Source organism: Babylonia areolata, chromosome 14 (genome assembly GCF_041734735.1).
Source record: "Babylonia areolata isolate BAREFJ2019XMU chromosome 14, ASM4173473v1, whole genome shotgun sequence".
NCBI lineage: Eukaryota > Metazoa > Mollusca > Gastropoda > Neogastropoda > Buccinidae > Babylonia > Babylonia areolata.
In genome coordinates this window covers 26,881,986-26,895,381 of record NC_134889.1, presented here as the reverse complement: position 1 = coordinate 26,895,381, position 13,396 = coordinate 26,881,986, and the positions used below count along the sequence as shown (strand labels likewise).

At 40.3% G+C, this 13,396-nt stretch overlaps 2 protein-coding genes across 5 annotated transcripts in view; one reads left to right on the top strand and one right to left on the bottom strand.

Moving 5' to 3' along the window:
- Window positions 1–95: 95 nt before the first annotated feature.
- Window positions 96–7,240, top strand: LOC143289562 (mediator of RNA polymerase II transcription subunit 22-like). Of its 3 annotated transcripts, none has more exons than XM_076598575.1 (4): window positions 96–161; window positions 3,135–3,350; window positions 3,908–4,003; window positions 5,136–7,240. In XM_076598575.1, the coding sequence occupies exons 2-4, from the start codon at window positions 3,222–3,224 to the stop codon at window positions 5,352–5,354; spliced, it is 444 nt and encodes a 147-aa protein (XP_076454690.1). In that variant the 5' UTR covers window positions 96–161; window positions 3,135–3,221; the 3' UTR covers window positions 5,355–7,240. The 3 variants fall into 3 exon arrangements, with proteins under 3 accessions (XP_076454690.1, XP_076454691.1, XP_076454688.1); XM_076598576.1 differs by having other exon boundaries at window positions 106–177; window positions 3,923–4,003; XM_076598573.1 differs by having other exon boundaries at window positions 106–177.
- Window positions 7,241–9,059: 1,819 nt separating this feature from the next.
- The window catches only part of LOC143289957 (serine/threonine kinase-like domain-containing protein STKLD1), a 39,463-nt gene continuing 35,126 nt past the window's right edge, over window positions 9,060–13,396 (bottom strand). For both annotated transcript variants that reach the window (XM_076599225.1, XM_076599226.1), the window contains one exon: window positions 9,060–12,108. In XM_076599225.1, the coding sequence (XP_076455340.1) occupies window positions 12,019–12,108 (90 nt within the window). In that variant the 3' untranslated portion in view covers window positions 9,060–12,018. The remainder of the gene's footprint in view (window positions 12,109–13,396) is intronic.

Below are 13,396 nucleotides of genomic sequence, written 5' to 3'. Positions count from 1 at the left end.
TATATATATATATTTTTTTTAAAGGTAGAGTTTGTCAAATGGTGTACCAAGATCCGGTTCGTTTGTTTTTTTGGTGAATTCATTAAATTCCGGTAAATTGACAGCATTGTGCCGAATGTTGATTTCCGCCTACAAATACAACGTGAGGATTGTATGACAAGGTGGGTGAATAACAAGGTGGGTTCTTCAAGTACGTTTCAATGTAAATTTGCATGATTTACCAGTGTTGCATGGGGAAATGTATTAATACACCTGATTCCGTTCCAGACAGTTGAATTAAATAAGCTCTTACGTTTACAGAAATCAGTCAGTCAGTGTCAGAAAACGCCACAGCAGTTGTGGTTGTGCCAACTTTTGTTTGTGGAAATGACGCTTGTACTTCTTGTGTCACTTGTTTTATCCAAATTAAGATTACAGAGTCGAAGACATTGAAACATACAAACGGTCCTCTGAAAACTAGCAATATTGTATGTGCAAAAAATAGGGGTGCTGATAAAAAACTAAAACTGCGAGCACAGTAGCGGAGGCAAACAATCCCTTTGTTTTAAGCATGGTTTCTGTATGTATCTGTATCTGTAGGGTACATTGCTATCGCCACTTATGACATAAATGCAACGGTGGGGGACGGGGGGGGGAGGGGGGGGGGAGTGCGCAGCCTAGCACTAGTGGTGTCCTGAGAGCCGTGCTTTGAAGCTCTCGACAGATGTTGCTGTCACCATTGCCTCGTCCAGATGGTTCCAGTCACGAACAGTGCTAATAAAGAAAGAGTTTCTGAATTGCTCAGTCTGAGATCTGCCTACTACAAAGGATCTTGAATTGTTCCTGATGTGATTGGAGATGGCACTTGTTGCGTCATATTCTCTAAAGTCGCAACATTTGATACGATGTCCTTCTTTGTGTGAAGTCAGGAAACCAGTAGGCAATATGGCCGGTACCAACCCCTCGACCACCTTGTACAGAAAAGTTAGGCGTAGATCACTTCTTTGTTGCTGTAGCGTTGGCAGTTGCAGGGTTGATAACATATTGGTGATGGCACCGGGGGTTCATGTGGTGTAATCGCCAGTAATATACCTAGCTGAGAGGTGTTGGATTTTTTCTAGTTGGTTTATATCTTGCTGTAGGTATGGGGACCAGATAATGCATGCGTACTCTAGGAGTGGGCAGCCTGAAGTGGGGCACCCACATTGCCAACATCTCGAAGAAACCAAACAACACCCTAGGCTTTCTCCGCAGAAACTTGCACTTCTTTCCTCAACACTGCAAGAAAAACGCATATCTAGCCCTCTGTTTTATTATATCCAGCACTTTGAGGGTTAAAACAAAGGGATTGTTTGCCTCCGCTACCTATGCTCAGACTTGGGGCATTTGTATACTTATCAGGAGAATAAATAGGTAAACCTATACATTTTTGGAAAGTAGAGTGAATGAAGAATCAGATAAAAGTAAGAAAAAGGCTGTACCTTGTATGTAGTTGGAGATATTCCACAGGATATAATCAACAAATTTTGCCCACTTATTTTCCAAAAAAATCAACCACAATGTTTAAAGGTATTTTCACATCTTTTACAGAGTCAAAATCTCAAAATTGGGATTAAACTGTAAAAAAAATGTTTTGGCTGCAGAATCATGATATGAATATAACTGAAACAATGAAATTATAAGCATTGTGTTCTTTGTTTGAGACACACCCACCAACGCCATGCGTGCGCACATCTACAATACATTATGCAATCACAGGCAAAAACAGAAATAAATGTTTTCTTTTAGCTCATGTTGCTTTTAAAAGCAGTGAGAATGCTTTAAATCAAAATAATTTTCAGTTTTCTAGCTTGATTTGGTCAAGAGTTCGCAATAAATCCATGCCTAACCCACTTTACCACCCCTCACCAACCCCATCACCCCCCCACCCCCCCAGTTTTTGTGGCTGGAGACACAAAACTTAATGAACAAAAAGCAAACCAGCATTCCCAAGTGTCAAAATAACAAAGCCGTTTTCACCAGAATCCCTGTCAGCAAATGAATCATCACTGGTGACAAGGTCACTCATTTCCTGATCTTTGTCAGCTTCAGTGTCACTCATTGTTTTAAAAAAAACAACGGAGATCTGGACTTGTAAACTCGGTTAAAGTTTGTGTGAACACAAGCAGGGAGGCAGTAACACCAGAACGAGGCAGTTTTACTTTTACAAAGGCTACCGAGTATAGCCGAACGATTTCAGACCTTATGTAAACAGAGCCATGATCATGGCCCATTGCACTTCACAGGGAAAGCCATGATCGTGGCTCATCGCGCTCTCCAGGTTAAGTAGCTGGGCGTCGATCCTTGATTGATACGAAGGTCAGTGGCTAGAGGATGTCCTGACGAAAATGTCATCGAACAACATCAGTAGTCGTTACATAGGAATATTACAATGAATGAAAAAAATAGTGGAAGTTTGTTGGTAATTTTGGTGAAAGATTTGGCAAATATAACGTCAGGAGGAGGTGTTGAGGGTCACATGACCAATCTGTGGATGAAGAGTTTGATTCCTGGTTGGACTTTTCTGTAAGCAGTTCTATCAGCCATTAGTGAAAAGTTCATGCAGGACAGCGGTGAAAGAAAATGGTCAAAACTCAAGAATCGAGAAATGTCCGCATAGACTTTAATTGACTGAGAATTAACGTTATGTCCATTGATTATTTGGGACCGATGTCAAGCTGTTTGCTGCACATTGATTGATCGAGGATCCATGCCCAGCGCTGGCCTTATTTTTTAGTGGAACAGATGCCTGGAAAAAACAACAGGTTAGGTCTTGAGAGACAACCCTAGGTTAAATGGCACCCAATCTCAGATGAACATCAAAAACCTTGACAGTGATAAACACCTGTCACCTGTCAGATGATTTTGATTTTGATGAATAGATAGATAGCAGATTTTTTTTCTTTTTCTTTGATATCAGCTTCTTCCTTTTCTTGGTTCATGACCACCATGATTATAATCTTGAACTTAGTTGAAGTTGTTGAAGATATTTGGGCAGTCTGCTGGTTGAATTTAGAAACTCAGATTTGTTCTATTTTCATACCTGAAACTGAGATGCATACTAACTAGCTGACCTCAGCCCATATTCCATCTAGATTTCTGCATTTTGTTCTCAGGTAGCCTCAATCAGGCGGGAGTGCTGTATCAGCTACAATTGAACAAAGTAAACAACAGAGAGCGCCAAGTGTCGCCACCAAGCCACCATGTCACAGGGAGGCCAAAGGGCGATGCCACAGAGCAAAGAGGCACAGCTACGAGATTACACCATGCGACTGAAGAGCAATGTCAAGGCCATGTTTGAGAACTTCACAGAAATCATTAAACTGGCGAGAGTGAGTAATGTGGATCTTTACCAGTGTTGTTGCTGCTTACTTTTGATATGTTTGTAGCTGTCAACATGACTGTAAGTTATACAGACTTGACATTGGCACTGAACAGTCAAGAATAGCAAGGATTTTTAGCAGTTTGAACCATTTGCACACAATATGAATGTGATTTCAATTTTTGCTTGTTTTAATGTGGTAAGTATATTGTATAATTTGAGACTTGTATTTACTGATTCAACTGTTATCAAATAATTGCAATATTTAGAAAATTAGCTAACAGGTAGTTCAGATAAAAACAGGGGAAAGCCATTTATGACATATCCCACTCCACTTCCCTGACCAAGCTATTTCCATCACACAGGTCCAGCATCATTGTATATCTCTGAAACTTTTCACATCCCTAGACCTTAGATTCTGGCTTCAGTAAGATCCATGGACAGTCTAAATTTATGCTTGTTTATTTATTCATTTATTTTTTATCTTAGTTATATAATAATATTGATTTTGTATCAATTTTGTTTTGTTTTTTTGTGTGTGAATTTCTTTACTTACGTATCATTTAGATTCCTGTGTCACAGGTAGAAGAAGACGGACAGTTGCAGAGATCAACACAGAATGAACAGGATCACTATGAGATGCAAGTCCGTGCAGCAAACATTGTGAGCATGGTGTTCTATTTTTTGGCCAATAGTCAGTGTTTTTGTATGAATTGATGCAAAGCTTGTAAAACTTGTTCTGAGAACTTTAAAATATACCCATAAGCATGCATGCGCACACACCCATGTCCTCGCTCATGTGTGTGCACATGCAGCCACATGCATGCATACACACGTGTAACCCCCCACCCCCCATTTCCCCGCGAATATTAAAATTTAATTTCCTTTCACCCCATTTGGGTCAGAGGGTTATGGAAACACTGACATATGCACCATTGAGATCAGAACCATCCACTGACGGGCGCAATAGCCGAGTGGTTAAAGCGTTGGACTGTCAATCTGAGGGTCCCGGGTTCGAATCACGGTGACGGCGCCTGGTGGGTATAGGGTGGAGATTTTTACGATCTCCCAGGTCAACATATGTGCAGACCTGCTAGTGCCTGAACCCCCTTCATGTGTATATGCAAGCAGAAGATCAAATACGCACGTTAATCCATGTCAGCGTTCGGTGGGTTATGGAAACAAGAACATACCCAGCATGCACACTCCCGAAAACGGAGTATGGCAGCCTACATGGCGGGGTAAAAACGGTCATACACGTAAAAGCCCACTCATGTGCATATGAGTGAACGTGGGAGTTGCAGCCCACGAACGCAGAAGAAGAAGAAGAACCATCCACTAATTGAAGCTGGTCATGTTAAAGGGAGAATGAAGAAAGGAAGATGACAGGGTGTCTGACTGATGAGACTCAGGGCAACAGACTTCACAAATTATTTCTTAGGGACAGAAGGGCAGAAAAAAATATAAAAGACTATGTCCAATTTTTAAGGCAATGAAGATGTTGTTCCAAGATGTTGTTCCAAGATGTTCCTACAGGTACAGTTTTAAGTTCCTGAAGAAAGTGAATATTGTTAACTCGTTTTGAATTTTACATGACTGAAAGAGATAGGATGAATTGGTCTTTTTCTTTATATAATTTTAAGATAACATTGTTTTGGCTTCTCTTTAATCTTAAAAAACTGACGAATACTCATTCCTGAAATGGCCCCATTGCTTTCTGCTGGGCTGTAAGCACCATGATGCGACCATCGATGGAAAAGTTCTGACCCTTCTTGTTGGTTTTTTTAATATGCAGGTGCGTGCAGGGGAGTCTCTGATGAAGCTGGTGGCCGACCTGAAGCAGTTCCGCATCTTGAATGACTTTCCCTCGGTGAACGACTCCATCACAGGCAACGTGCACCTATACCAGGACATGCAGAACCAGATCGACACCAAGCTGATGGCGCTCAGGGACGAAATGGCTGCTGATCTGTTTGAACTGGAGGAGGAGTACTACTCCTCTGTGTACAAGTGAGGATGTGTCATTGTGTGCGAAAAAGTGTTGTGAGATGTGTGTGGTAACTGGCTTGTGAAACGAGGAGAAATGATGTCTCTCTTTCTTTGAACTGTAGGAGGAGTACTACTACAAGTGAGGATGATTGTGAGAAAGTGTTCTGAGACATGTTTGGTAACTTGCTTGTGAAACGAGGAGAAATTTTCCTCTATCTTTGAACTGGAGGAGGAGTACTACTCCTCTGTGTACAACTGAGGATGTGTGTGTGAAAGTGTTTTGAGACATGAGTGGTAACTTGCTTGCAAAACGAGGAGAAATTACATCCCTTTGTTTGAACTGGAGGAGGAATATTACTCTTCTGTATACAAGTGAGGATGTGTGTGAGAAAGTGTTCTGAGAGGTGTGTGGTAACTTGCTTGCAAAACAAGGAGAAATGTCTATCTTTGAGCTGGAGGAAGAATATTATTGCTCTGTATACAAGTGAGGATGTGTGCGAGAGTGTTCCGAGACATGTTTGTCAACTGGCTTGTGAAACAAGGAGAAATGTCCCTCTATCTTTGAACTGGAGCAGTACTACTCCTCTGATCACAAGTGATGATGTGTATGAGGAAGTGTTATGATATGTGTGGTAACTCGCTTGCTTGTGAATTGAGGAGAAATGATTCTGAGACATGAGTGGTGACTTACTTGCTTTGTGAAACGAGGTGAAACGTGTGTCCAAATGATGTCCCTGTTTGTTTGAATGTGAAGGGATGTGTGGTCTGTGCCACTTGCAGAAAACAATTGGGGATGTAAAGAAGTGACAGTTCTCATCAGGTGGAAGGGAAGTATTGTAGAAACACGTTTTCAGTCATGAGGGAAAGAGGATGACTTTTCCTATATTGTACAAATCACTGTATTTTGTCTCTGAAAGAGACTGTCATACTTCTGTAAGTATTTCAGACGACTTCAGCCATACATCATGTGTGCTGCATTATGAGCATGGGTCAAAGATGAGCAAAAGAAGATCACCTAAATACTTTCTTTAATAGTATGTAAAATATGGCACTTAAAAAAAAAAAAAAAATCCTTTTTACATGAAAATGTGTTATTGTCTCTGGACTTTGTTGACAGAAAAATTGTGCAGGCATTTACTTTTTTCTCTTAGTCTTACGTTACATTACTTACGAAGGAAAGCTGTTTCTCTGCATATGACTAAAAAAAAAACTGCAGGATGTGTGCTGTGCAGTGCTGCGCTATGCACATGAACGACTGTGTGGTATGTGTCACTTTGCCTCATTTGAGAGGAAAAGTACATATATTTTATGCATGTTTTCTTTATAAAGTTATGAAGGAATGCTACTTCAGTGCATATGACTAGGAATGAGAATGTATTGTCTGTGTCACTTTGTGAGAAAAAACTTCACAGGATGTGTGTCATGGTTTAGGAGTAGAGGTGGTTTTTATGTTAGTCCAGAAAATCAGCATTAATGTTTATTCATGAAGATGAATTTGTTTTGCGTTAAGGGAGGGAGGTGGTGGGGGGGGGTGGGGGGGGCAAGGGACATGATGTTCCTTTATGTGCAATTGAAGATAATCAGTTTCGCAAGTGGAGAAATAAAATCACAGACATGATGTACTGTTACATAAACTTGGAGCATTCTTCTGGACATGCAGAAATGACCTGTGGGTGTTTTAGTTTTGCTCATTTTTGGACTGAAAGAAAGATATCCCCTTTTTGTTTGGAATCTTTAAATCCTACTTACCGGTATGTGTGTTGAACGGTTTGGAAAGCCCACTGTATTCGTATGTGCTTACAGGGGTATTGACTGTATGTATTATTTATGTGAGACAAAATGTGCTGTGGGTGTGGATGTATGTTTGTAAAAGAAAAGTGCAAAAGGGAGTAATAAAAAATGATGTAAATATTCTTCTTCTTGAGTGATTGGAAAGAGTGTTTTGGCATGTTGCCGTGTTAGAAGAATCATTGTGGAAGAAGCAGTGAGGCAGAAAGCTGGAAAAGATTCATCACTGAGAGACATCCCCATGGATTATACACATACTGAAATCTGTAAAGCTGGATACAGGTGTGTATTTTTATTTTTAATTTTTATTTTTTTGCTGTCCCATCATCTGGCCGGTTTAGTGGCATTGTTCCCACGTCGCTTATTGTGAGTGCCCCTTACACAGCCACACCTTGGTTCGTCTGTAGCAGTCGAGTCAAAGCAGTCCACAGGGAACTATTGATGTTTGGTCATCAGGAGGCCATACACCAGAGAAGACCCTGCACTACTGCTTAGTCAATTTCGTGGCTTTCGGTAGTACCTGTTCTGATTTAACGTACTTAGGATACCACATGCTAAGCCCCTTAAAGCCTGAACCGGACTATAAATGGCGGGCGATTTGAATCAAGCCAGTTTCTCACCAGAGTCTGACACTGTGACGTCGGTGAAGGTTTATTCAAAATAAAAGCCTAATAAAGCTACGGTTTGGCTTCATTTATGGCAGAGAGCGAGATTTGCCTAGCAGCTTCCAATCTAGACCTGAATTGACTTTGGAAAGTACAAAATGTGTCAGCTACACGTAATACAAAATTTGAATGCAGAGAAAAGGGGCGCAACCGAAACCTTGCTCTCGGGAGTTAAGACTTTAACAACAACAATAATGGCTTTGACATGGAGCCAGACAGAATGGAGACCACCAACACATCCCCTCAACGACAGTAGCCCATGAATCTGCTGACGCTAAAGACCTTGACAGGACTCACCCCAAGCACAGACATAGAGGGGGATCAAAACTGAGGTCACCATGAGAGTCGGGCATGAAAGGCCACAGCATTTGGGACTTTAAAAAAAAAAAATGTTGATGGTAAATGGGAAGGTTGATTGTGATGATGACAATGTTGCTATGGAGATCCATTTCAGGTTGAAGGGACTATATCCTTGTGACAAAGCTGTTCTCTACACTTCCTTTCATAATGATTTCCCAACATTAACCAGGCCCAAGAGATACAGACACTGATGATGCTGGTAAGGAAATTTGAGCAGCACACCCAAAGACGCATCCATAAAGTGGATGATACTGGACTGGCCCCAGTCTTCCTATTTAAGCCCATAACGTGTAACTCTAGGTAGGAGCTAGCCGTGGGCTAAAAAAAACACCCCAATCACCTCCGTTGGGGATCAAACCTGCATCCTCCCAGTCATCAGTCTGTGACCCTAACCACTGTGCCACGGTAGCTGGCTGGATACAGTTTGTCACTAAAAGGCATTCCCATGCATTGTACACACTAAAATCTGTAAAGCTGTATATGGTTAATCACTCAAAGGCATTCCCATGGTTTATAACACACTGAAATCTTTCCTAATAATTCATATTGTCTGGACATGTGGATGTCATTTATTACTGTTAAAATTATGGTCTTTTTTTTTACCCTTTCTCTAAGTTATGACATAGTTCAGTTCAGTTTGGTTTCTTAAAGAGGCGTCACTGTGTTTAGACAAATCCATAAACGTTGCACCACATCTGCTAAACAGATTCCTGACCAGCAGGGTACCGTAATAAATAAACAAAATGATACTAAATAAACAAATAAAAACAATATCACAATTATCTAAAATGGTGATTTCCCCCTCATCTGCATAGCTAATCTGCTACTTCAAACTGAAATTTCTGTAATACGTCTATAATCTTTTTATAAAATGAAATTGGATCATTGCACATGCATGAAACAAAGCAAAACACAAATTTCAACCAGTTTCTCATTTTATTTTTGAATTGTGCACAATAATAAAAAGTTGAACAATATATATAAACTTTACTTACCAGCTATAAGTATCCAAAATAATTACATTTTAAACAAATTTTTGTATACATCTTTAATTACCAGCTATAAAATATAAGTATCCAAACGAACTGCATTTCAAATTATCAACACAGTCACATAGTGGAAAATATAAATGCAAAACTAAAGACTCAGTTGTGCACTCGCAAAGATAATAAATATAAACATTTCTCCAAACACACAAAAATATTCATAATATCACAGATCATGAAGCTGTCCAAAAGTACTACCCTGATGTAATGAAGTCCTATGTGTTGATTCAGAATTAAATGATATAAAACATGACTGCCGTGGATATTGCTGAAGACACACACGAAAAAGACACCCCACTTTTATTCTAGCCACCTTTTTAATCTTCTCCATACATCACACTTTGTTATCAAGTAGCTCAGAGTGTGTGGCAAAAAAAAAATCCCACTTTAAACAAAAGCACAGTCCCTTCCTGTGCTTCATGGGTGAAAAGAAATACTGTTAACTCACATACCCTTTCACAGGTTTTGTGTGTCAAAATGCATCTGTACATTTGTGTAGAAAATGGTTAGGCCCGACCAGAGAAGCAAATAATGGGACAGTCTGGCAGACCTTGCTTATTTTAGGAGACTAACACTCTAACATTCTGTTTTATCCCTGACATTTTGTGAGAATGTCTCAGAATTTCAAGCACTGTAACAAAAGAGAGCTTCAATTAAAGGACATCTCCAGCTGTTTTGGATCCTTGGTGCAAAGCAAGGGTGTATAGGAACAATGAACTGTTGTGTTACGTTGCCTTGCCTTCATTCTGAGTGAAATATGTTGCACTGGAAGAAAATCTTCACACATTTTGTGTGTTTGTTTAAGAATGTACATTTGTGTGTACCACTGTATGTATGTTATAAAATGTGACATAAAAAGAGAAACAACCTAGCCAGTAGGCTGGTGTTTAAACCAAGCTTACACAGCTTGCATCACACTGAATGGAGATCCATCACATGCAGGGAAAAAATGAGGAAAAAAAACAAAAAAAAACCCTCTCCCCACCTCCCAATCTACACTATCTGTAGAAAGTCTGATGCTGATGCAGATATCTACATTCAATCAACTGTCTCTTTCTCATTCTGCATTTCTGCCATGGGTGTCTGGAATAATTTAATGTGGTCATATTACTCCAGCATTTAAACAGAAGGCCGAATCACGAAAGTGGTTTGAAACATGCAACTGCCTTGACAGCTTTCTCTGATAAGACAATGCTTTTCAAAACTTTCTCCACTACAGCTATGAAACAAAGCCTTAATCTATCCATACGTCATGTCTTTGTGCTGACTAAACCTGGACAGACCCCAATGAAGGAAGGAACTTGGGGAAAACCTGTTCATACAAATGCTGATTATAAAACAGTGGAATGCGAATGTGAAATACTGATTGTGAGTTGGTAACACTCAGTCAAAAATGGCTGTACATTATGAGTGTAATCCGGCTAACAATGACATCAACAAATACTGTGGGCAAGTGACAAATTAACAGAGAAGAAAAAAATGCTTTTCAATTTGTAGAAGGCAAGACTGATGATTAAAACCCATCGGACAATTGATTAAAATCTCAGTGGACAAGATTGATGATTAAAAACTCATTGGACGGAGTAGATTAAGCTGGACGGCAGAAGCGAAATGCTGGTTACAATATTGTGACAACCCCACCCAGAGAAAATGGACACACGCACACACACACACACGGAAAAAAAATCGGAGAAAGAGAAAAACACTGGTAGCAATACAAATACAACGCAGTATAAATAACACATATAGACATATATATATATCACTTAATCTTTCAACAGCTGAAAAACTTTCAAAAAAAATTTTAAAGTGAGTTCTCATGATCTGATTCCAGTCGAAAAGTAATTGTTGACAAGTGTATGAATTTATCTCGTGTATTATGCTTGTTGTTTGTCTCAACCTGAAATAATGAATTCTGCAGTCACAAAAGGTGATCAATATCTTTCACATGTCGGTGCCTTACTACAACGTCAGATATATATATATGCATTACACAAGTATTGTTCACAACATTTATGGCAGAGTCCATCTCTCACAGCAGGATTCTGGACATTAGTTCTGGAACGTGCATGTACTAAAAATGAAAACATTCAGTGCACCTGATTAATAAGCCTTGTTATATTAATTAACTCTTCATTGTTTATCCTCCTACATGTTTTGCTGTAATGAATTATAATGAAGTTTTTACAGACTTTGCTGCTGTTGTTGTTTTCTCACGCATCCGCCTGGCTGTTTGCTGTCAGTGTTAGTTCAGGCTGCATGGACTGACAAAGTGCACATGCACCCCTTGCCCTCACATAGTGTGCGTGTGTGTGTGTGTGTGAGAAAGAGACAGAAAGAAAGAGTGCGTGTGTGTGTGTGAGTGTGTGTGTTTTCATTTTATTTCATATTTTAATATCTTTTCACAATAAGTAATATTTGACGAGGCTAGAAAAAACAACCACCAAACTTCGGAGGAAAAAAGCACTCTACACATATGTAAGTTCAGTAAGCGTGTGTGCGTCTGTTAGAGTATGTGAGAGTGTGTGTGTGTGTGTGTGTCTGGGTGTCCATGTGTGCGTATATTTGAGTGTCTGTGAGTGTATGTACATACATGTATGTGTGTGTTCGCATGTGTGTGTCTGTGTGCATGTGTGTGTGAACTGCTCTGTTTGTCTGTGTGTGTGTGTATGTTTGTGTATGTGTCTGAGACTCCCTGCCATGAGGTCCACAAACCCCCCCAACACGCTGCACCTCCAGAGGGGGTGAGAGGAGGCAGGCAGGCTGTCTGGCAAGGAGGAGACGACACAGCACAGCGCAGCGCAGCACAGCACAGGGCTCAGGCAGAGGTCTACTTGGCCAGGATGCCGGACGGGCGTGGCGCCATGGCTTTCCCCGCCCCCAGCTTGTCCAGGGCTTGTTCGCACGGACCCATGATGTCCTGAGGGGGTGACAAGAGCAGTCGTGTCGTTAGCCCTTAACAATGCCTTCAGGTGTTTACAGTGTCATTATTGGCAATGTCATCACCCTCACCAACACATCTGGGGTTTACGGAGTTGTTGTTTACAGTGTCATTAACCCTCATCAACACTTTGGTGTTTACCCTGTAATTTATAGGGAAATTAGCGCTTGCCAACACTTTTTTTCCCCAATGTCATTAGCCCTCACCAACACCTTGGAGTTTACAATGTTGTTGTTTACAATGTCATTAACTCATTAGTTCACCAACACCTTAGCCCTAACCAACACCTTGTAGTTTACAATACTGTTAACCCTCAGGAACACCTGGGTGTTTACAGCGTCCAAAACCCTCACAAACACCTTTTGTGTTTACAGTATTGTTGTTTACAATGTTGTTCCCTTTCATCAACACTTTTGGTGTTTACGGTGTCATAATTTACAATGTTGTAACCCTCATCAACACCTTAGGAGTTTACAGTGTCACTGTTTACAATGTCAGCAATCCACACGAACACCATTGGTATTTACAGTGTCACTGTTTACAAAATCATTAACCGTCACAAACACCTAGCAGTATACAGTGTCACTGCTTACAATGTCATGATCCCTCACCAACACCTTTGTTGTTTACAGTGTCACTGTTTACAAAGTCATTAACCACCACAAACACCTAAGCAGTATACAGTGTCATTGCTTACAATGTCATGATCCCTCACCAACACCTTTGCTGTTCACAGTGTCACTGTTTACAAAATCATTAACCGTCACAAACACCTAGCAGTATACAGTGTCATTGCTTACAATGCCATTATCCCTCACCAACACCTTTGCTGTTTACAGTGTCACTGTTTACAAAATCATTAACCGTCACAAACACCTAGCAGTATACAGTGTCACTGCTTACAATGCCATTATCCCTCACCAACACCTTTGCTGTTTACAATGTCACTGTTTACAAAATCATTAACCGTCACAAACACCTAAGCAGTATACAGTGTCAATGCTTACAATGTCATGATCCCTCACCAACACCTTTGCTGTTTACAGTGTCACTGTTTACAAAATCATTAACCGTCACAAACACCTAGCAGTATACAGTGTCAATGCTTACAATATCATCAGCCCTCACCACCACCTTTGCTGTTTACAGTGTCACTGTTTACATAATCATTAACCGTCACAAACACCTAGCAGTATACAGTGTCATTGCTTACAATGTCATGATCCCTCACCAACACCTTTGCTGTTTACAGTGTCACTGTTTACAT